The sequence below is a fragment of the Gambusia affinis genome, linkage group LG19, assembly GCF_019740435.1.
Source record: "Gambusia affinis linkage group LG19, SWU_Gaff_1.0, whole genome shotgun sequence".
In the NCBI taxonomy this organism is placed as follows: domain Eukaryota; kingdom Metazoa; phylum Chordata; class Actinopteri; order Cyprinodontiformes; family Poeciliidae; genus Gambusia; species Gambusia affinis.
Window position 1 is genome coordinate 979,145 of NC_057886.1, and position 8,147 is coordinate 987,291.

At 38.4% G+C, this 8,147-nt stretch overlaps 1 protein-coding gene across 1 annotated transcript; it reads left to right on the forward strand.

The window, feature by feature from the left end:
- Positions 1 to 363: 363 nt before the first annotated feature.
- Positions 364 to 7,394, forward strand: eve1 (even-skipped-like1). Its single transcript, XM_044100250.1, has 4 exons — positions 364 to 468; positions 3,663 to 3,738; positions 4,309 to 4,532; positions 6,918 to 7,394. Exons 1-4 carry the CDS (start codon positions 364 to 366, stop codon positions 7,392 to 7,394), a joined length of 882 nt encoding a protein of 293 aa, XP_043956185.1.
- Positions 7,395 to 8,147: the final 753 nt, after the last annotated feature.

An 8,147-nucleotide genomic window follows, 5' to 3' on the forward strand; every position in this document is an offset into this window, starting at 1 on the left:
TGCCGGCCCTCATCGACCAATTTTGGCCACCCCTGACTTAAACTTAAATGTTTGGTGAAATCAATTCGAAGAAAATCAACATTAGAACTCCAATCTATGTTTTATAGTGAAAGTAAAAACATCTCCACACGTAGAATGTAAAGGGAAGTCAAGGGCCTGGGACTGAACAGCTCTATAACCTTAAGAAAACCACTGATCAGGGAAGCTAACTGGAAAAAGGCTTCAATCTGCTGGGAGCAGAAAGATTGGGCTCTGGAGCAATAGAAGAAGGTCATGTGGTCTGATGAGTCCAGTTTTACCCAGAGTTCCATAGTGATGGGTGCAGCAGAGTAAGAAGAGAGACAGGTGAAGTGGTTACCCATCATGCCTAATGATTACTGTACAAGCCTGTGGGGGCTGTGTTATGATCTGGAGTTCCTGCAGTTGGTCAGGTCCAGGTTCAGCAACAGCATGCGCTCACAGAATGAGGTCAACTGACTAAAATGTACTAAATGACCAGATTATTGTATCACCCCTGACGGCAGGGGCAAATTCCAAGATGGTAATGCCAGGATTTATGGGGGTCGAATTGTGAAAGACTAGTTCAGGGAGCATGAGACATCATTTTCACACATAGATTGACCACAACAGAGTCCAGACATTAAGCCCATTCAGATGTGCTGGAGAAGGTTTAGTGTGGCGGTCAATGAAAAATCTTGGTGAAAAATTTATGCAACACTGGATAGAAATAAATCTTGTCACATTGCAGAAGCTTATCAAAAATAATGCTACACTGGATGTGTGCTGTAATCAAAACTAAAGATGGTCCAACAAAATGTTAGAGCATGTCCATTTCTTTTTTTTTTTGGTAGTAACTTTTTTATATTTTTGGCCAGGTAGTGTATTTAAAATTTAGTTTTCATGGTGAACATAGGCAGGTTTCATTGTATTTAAATAACAAGATATTTTAAAACAACTAATAGCTAACAACTAACAGCAATTTAATTGAATGTAATCCTGTGACTTTAAGTCTAACAGGTATTTATGCAAACGAATATTGTCCCTTGTTTCTTTCTGTATAGCATCATCACGTCACTTGCAAAAACCTGGCTTAAAACCTGGCAAAAACATGACGCTTTTCACAGCGGCACAGAGAGAAGAACCTGTATTGTAGAGCACAAGATGTCACCAGAATCCACAGACTAAACAAAGCTTTTGTTTTATTATTATTATTGTTATTTTGTTTTCACCTCTGACACTCAATTTTTTTACATTTTAACGTCTGAAATTCCATTTCCTAGCATTGGAGAAATGTGTCCAGTGCATTCGAGCAGCGCTCCGTAATGGTTTTGGTGGAAATCACCATGATACAGTAAAATATAGGGAGTCAGGTCAGGCTTGGGACATATTTTCTTCTAAAAGGCATTGTGTGAGTCTCACAGGGACAACAAACAATTTTTTCCAGTATTCTCAGAACTTATTAGGAACATGTGTTGCATAGTTACATTCAATGTGTTTCACATATGCATTGAAAAGTGATGCAACATGTTCATCATTCTACAAACATGGATATAATGAAGTAGAGTCAGAATGTGTGATCACTTATTGAGGACAGAACACTAGAGAACTATAAGCAACAACTTCCCAAGATATTTGCCCATGACCGATAAGACTTTCAGAGCATATTGCTAAACGTTCATGTTCAAATTGGAAAAATAATTTTGTCATAGTTAAGCAAAGCCGTTGTGAATTTGCTTAAAAGACAAAAACAGAGTGTATTGCATCTGACTTAAGCCAGTGTGAGGTTTAGAAATTTTGATTCTAAAATTTGAGTGGCTTCTAAACCATTATGTTCAGTTAAAAGCTCTTAGCTGGCATGTTTTTAGATTTGTCCTTCTTCCAACTCATTTGGCTAAAATGAGTTGGATGACACACATAGCAGATACCTACTAATGAGCCAACCCTATAAATCAGGGTGTTAAACATCTAAAGTATGACACTGGTCCATGATGGAATAACACCCTATGCACACATCACAGTAAGTTTGACTCTCAGCCTCATGTTGTATTTAATTTGCAAAAGACATCAAACTCTACTTTGACTTTTACCCCAGAGACTTCACTTGGACTCCTGTTAAATAAATAAATAAATAAATAAATAAATAAATAAATAAATAAAATGGTCTTATTGTAAATTTATGGTAAAATGCCAGCAGCTGTGGTTGCCAGAACTTTAACATATAAATACAAATTTTACTGTGTTTATAAAGTAAATACAGTATTAGTCCAAAATTCAAGACTTAGTCAGTTTTTATCTCATTAATAATGGCCATGGATGTCTCTTGAAGTGAATGGTGTGTAACTAATGACTGGATCCTTTCAGAACAAATAAATGTAACTTACACCCTCAACCTTCTCTAGAAATCAAAAGCACATCCTGCTCCGTTCAATGAGACATTTGACGCTCATTTACCACAATGACTGATCCTCTTACAGTCTTAAGACTGGGCTTGACTTGGAAAAAGCTGAACATCTCCGACACACAGACATCACGCATGAACATTCATTCCAGTGGTAACCTCATGTATGTTTCAGAATTAGATTAGAAAGCACAGGACACTGGGAGACCACCCTCATGTCGCAGGGGTGTCCAGGTGAAGTCTCAAGGATTTGAGGGGTAGGTCAGGTCAAGTCTCAAACAACTGAAATAAACATGTTCTCATTAAATCCACAATATTTAGTGCTACACAGTAAGCTTTGACATTTTCCTTCTTCCTGTAGGTTAGGCTTCCACACCTGTACTGTTTGTCTTTAGACTGAAATTATGAAAAGAACATCTGAAAAATATCTTTCAAGCTTTTAATATTTATTAGCAGTTTTATTTTAATGTTGTGACATTTCCAAAAATCTACTAAAGCTTTATTAATATTAGTTTGAAAATTGATGAAATGTAATTTTATCAATCTCCCCCAGGGGGTCAATAAATTCTATTCTATTCTATTCTATTCTATTCTATTCTATTCTATTCTATTCTATTCTATTCTATTTAGTTCCATTAAAATAAAAAAGCATCAGAGATCTGCAGTTGTGGTGTTTTCTCTGCAGGTTTCTACTGGAGATAAGTTCTGAACAGTAAGGTTATCAGTGTCCACAGTTTTTAGGGGATATGGTCAACTGATCATGCATCATCTTTTCAAAGGTCCCATAAAATAGAGGAAAAATTGGGACCACCAAGAATAAACATTAATTTACTCCTTTAAAGCTCAAAAAAGCTTCAAAAGCTTAATAAGACCTAATGTGTCAGTGGGATTTACAAACTATGAATAAAGTTTTGAAAGAATGAAACTCGAAAAAGGTTTCAATATTTGTCCAAATTATGTTATTTGCAAAGAATATGAAAGATTATACATAGAAATAGCCTGGTATCATAAGGTAGCTACAAACTAGCAGCCTTAAAATTATCTAAATTACTAACTCCTCTCCCCCGTGATCTGCCGGTCTCTTTGGAGACAGTAAACCAGTGATAATTCGCTCCCAAACTCATGCACATCAAACAGACGAAAACAATAAGTGTCTGTTTGCGGTCTGAACCACGAGTCAACAACAGAGTCTTTAATTCTCCACAACAAAAGTACAAAGACTGAGAAGGCGACCAAAGATTTTATCTCCTTAAACACTTCTCAGAGCCGCGGCGCCGATCCTGCTCCACCTGGAAAAACATGCTGGCTGCAGGACGAGAGACAGGAGCGGGACAGGAGAGGTCTGTGTGTGACCGGTGGGGGGGTGGAGAGGTTTGGTGTAGGGTATGTAGATAAATATGTCTGCGTGTTTTTCCACTCCACTGGGTTAGAAGCGCAGATTGAATTAGGGAGAAAATTAACCTGAAAGGCACCCAGCAACAAACAAAGGGCGATAGGAGCTCTGATTTCTTTTTGAGCACAGAACTAATTTATGCGTAAGTAGATTAAATACAGAACGCATTTCTATTTAAATTTATCCAACGTAAATTAAACTATTGTCATAAGAGCAGTATGAAGCTGGATAGAGAAGCCAATGGAATTTTTGATTTGTACTTTTTGTGTAGGCTAGATGAGCCTGAGTGAGCAGGCCGGGAAGTAAACCTGATAGGTTACCAGATGCAATTACCTTGTTTGTTCTTGGATGTAGTTTATTGCTATGTTATCAGTCTCTTACTAAACAATCTTATTTTGCAGCCTAGCTCTTATTGAAACATACTCCACAGAAAAAACACTCTAAAATGTATTTATGGTATGATTGTGAAAGATAGTTTTCTTTTGTTCCAGTTTGACTTGAGCTTTTGTCGTTTCAGTGGCGGAAGGCAAACAGACAGCAGTCCGAACTGCTGTGGTCATCCCGGACAGCAGCCCGGAGCAGCAGCAGGGCTCACTGGACCCCAGTAGGCGGCACCGGACGGCCTTCACACGGGATCAGGTGTCCCGACTGGAGCAGGAGTACCGCAATGAGAGTTATGTGTCCCGGGCTCGGCGCTGCGAACTGGCCGCAGCACTCAACCTTCCAGAGACTACGATAAAGGTATTTACTGCTTTCTAAGAGTTTCAGCGGAGGATAAACCGTTCATTGTTGCTTAGTGCGGGATTATGAGGTGCCATTTGTAAAGTTACAGTTAAAAATTATCAGCTATAATAGATTTGTCATAAAGGGAAAAATGTGGATGTTCATTTTGCAAAGTCATATTTTCACGATGTTATTCATATATTTGAGTTCCAAACTAAATATTTATTTCGCAAGCTAAATATTTTGCTTACAAGCAATACATTTAGCTTTCAAATTAAATATTTAGTTAGTGAGTTAAGCATTTAGTTTACACACTAAATATTGATGTCTGAGCCAAATATTTAGTTTGTAGAAGAAATAATATTAAAACATCCAGAACATTTCCGATTCTTGTTTTTTGCTTTAACATCTGCTTATAGTATAAACTTTACTTAATATATAACAGGTTATCTGATGAGAAATCTGTTTTCTGCTACACAGTGAATTACATAATATAACAAAGTTTGCTTCATCACATTTACCAGGTTAATTCAATTCATCCTATTCTTATAGCACACAAACTCTGACAAAATCAGCAGATTTTGTCAGAGTATCTTTCCTCTGACTCTTTTATCTGCTCACATGTACAGTGCTGCATGCTTACATAACCATAACATATGGTAAATGGCTTTGTTCTTCTATAGCACTTGATCAACTGCAGAGGACCCCAAAGCGCTTCACAATAATTCACCCATTCACACACACACTGACATGCTGATGGAGGCAAACTACTGGACAGTAGCCACAGCTGCCCTGGGGCAGTCTGACAGAAGCATATAAGACTGGCGTCACTCACTGATTTAAAGGATTGTCTAAAATCTCCAGACTTGGATGTATTAAACTTCCAGAAATGTTATTCCCCACTAGCGAAGCCACACCATCTATGGTAAATCTGAGTAGACAGTGACAGGGAAAAATCCTGTCGCTGTCTACTGGCTTCAGTTTTGATTATATGTAAACTCTGTGGACTGTTCTTGGAGCATAACCAATCTCTATCCCTCTCAGAACAGAGTTGAAATCACATCCACTCTCATGTGAGAAAGGTAAGACATGTGAAAGAATAACTGATTCAGAACCTCTGGGATCTACTAGGGTGTGAACTTGCTTTAAAGAGCGATCAGTTGTCAGTGAGACCATCAGAAATTAACGGTTCCAAACAGGGATCAGGCAAGTTGTCACCACAACCAGTGCTCTTATTACAGGGTTCTGGTTTCACAAAGCCAACTGAATTATTCCACCATTGAAAAAGAAACCTTGACTCTGTTGCATGAACAAAACCTAATTAAGCAGAACAACAGCCTCAGAGAGGCAACAGAATGAGGAGAAGGTAAAAGCAAAACTTGCGTTACAATCTTTGGTGTAATCTTGCTCTCGACCTTAAGGTGAGTTGAGTGGAGCCCAGCGCTGGATGGTCAAATTCTCCCTGCATCTGTTCCATTTTTATGGCTTGTTACATTTGATCATTTTCAGCATCAAAGCCTGTTTATACTTAACCAAAACTCATTATTTCCAAAGGTAATGACAGTGAGGGGTTTTGGTTGGGTCCCGGAATTGGTAAACAGACATGGGTGTTGCACAGAGGAAGAATGGGGGACTACATCACTGTCATCCTCTTCATGAGGAGCTCAGAGCTCTAGCCCACACAGTGGGACATAAACAGTCCCTCAGAGTGTCTCAGTGTCCTTGCACCACGTCTTCACTGTGCATGTCACAGCTGGTTCTGTGTGTAGACAGGCTGCTGATGAACTAGGCTGTGATATGAACACCCCATGGGTAGAGAGGTGATGAGGAATATGTTTATACCATATCTTGGGGTTGGTGTACAGTAAACCCAGTGTTTTATTGTACCAGGTGACATGCTGAGTGAAGGTGGGGAGAGTGAAGGACAGAGAGACACGACTCCAGGAGATCCCTGTGGTTCTATGCTTGGAGTCTGCCTGTGTGGACATAGCAGGCTGCTGCAGCATTAGTTGAGGGGGGCACAAACACAGTCATCACAATAACATCTAAAAATATATCCCAATTCCCAACCTAAATAATATGGCAGCAGCAGTTCAACACCTATACTGCAGTTACTATTACTATTTATTATTATTATTATTATTATTATTATTATTATTATTATTATTATTATTATTATTATTATTATTATTATTATTATTATTATTATTATTATTATTATTATAAGTAGTAGTAGTAGAAGTAGTGCTAGTGTCTTTACATTTTTTCCAAATGAGTGAAAGCCCTGTGTAAACCTTTGTATTGCCTGCTGTAATATTATTCCTGTAATGACACTTGTTGTTTTTCTTGATTTCTTAATATTTTTATTGATATTTTTGCTCTTTTTTTTTTTGGCTTTTGCAGGTGTGGTTCCAGAACAGGCGTATGAAGGACAAACGTCAGAGGCACTCCCTACATTGGTCCCACCCACTCATCAACCCACTGGGCACACTTCTGATGGGTCATGCTTCTCCATCTTCTAACCTGATTTACCCGTTTTCCACATCCCAACTGCCCCACCTACCTTTGCAGCACTACTGTCCACTGACTTTTTCTGGTATGATACATGGTCCACACAGTGCACTAATGAAGCAGCCAGAGCGTTTCTCCCTCTCCCAACAACACAACAAGCCTGGGGAGGGGCCTCCAACAGCCGTACTTGTTTATCCCTCTCCTGGCGTCATGCACCATCATGTCTCATGTCATTGCTCCTTTTGCCCTCAATGGGGACAGCAAGATCTTCATAAGGTCCAGTGGGAAATGAAGGGACTGAGCCATGCCAACAGCTCTGCAGCCAAAAAACAGACTGGTTCTCTGCAGCAGAGGGACGAAAAAGTGTGAATGCATCTGAGAAAAACTACAACTGCAATAATCAAAACTGAAAGAGAAGAGCAAGGCAGAAGAAGTGTTGACGTCAGAATCTAAAACAATCACGGTTAAAACCATATACTTAATAACATTTTATTTAAAGACATTTGTTTTTTCCTTCAATTTTTGACATCTTGTTTATGGCAATTATGATTACCATTTTTAATTTTTTCATTTGTTAGATGACAGAATAATGGTTGATTTTTTTTTTTTTTTATAATTGTACCTTTCTCCAAATTCAGAAGTTTACTAAAATTGTTCTTTTTACATTTCCTCACCCAGACCAACATGTTGGTCTATTGGTTGCTAACCAACCAATAGGTAAAAGATGAAGCCTTAAGACACCGCCCTCCTCATTTTCATAATGAAGTAGAAATGCATAAACAGAAGTAAAAAAAGAAGAGGAAATGTAAAAAGAACAAACACTTGTGTGAAAACAAAAGATTTATATATCTTCTTATATTTTTAATTATGTCAGTTTTGGTCCCCCATAATTATTCATGGTTTCCCAATATTACTATAAGGCTGTTATTTTCCTACTAGAGCACTGTTGATTGTACTCTATTTCTTATTGCCACACTGCAGACATGGCAGTCTGTCTCCTCCATTTGTGGCTCCACATGATTAAAGCACATTATTATCATAGCTGTTCTGTGTCCTGCCATGCTAAGCTCTGTTCAGATGTGTATACCTATATTTAACCTCACTGTGTATTGTCTGGCATGA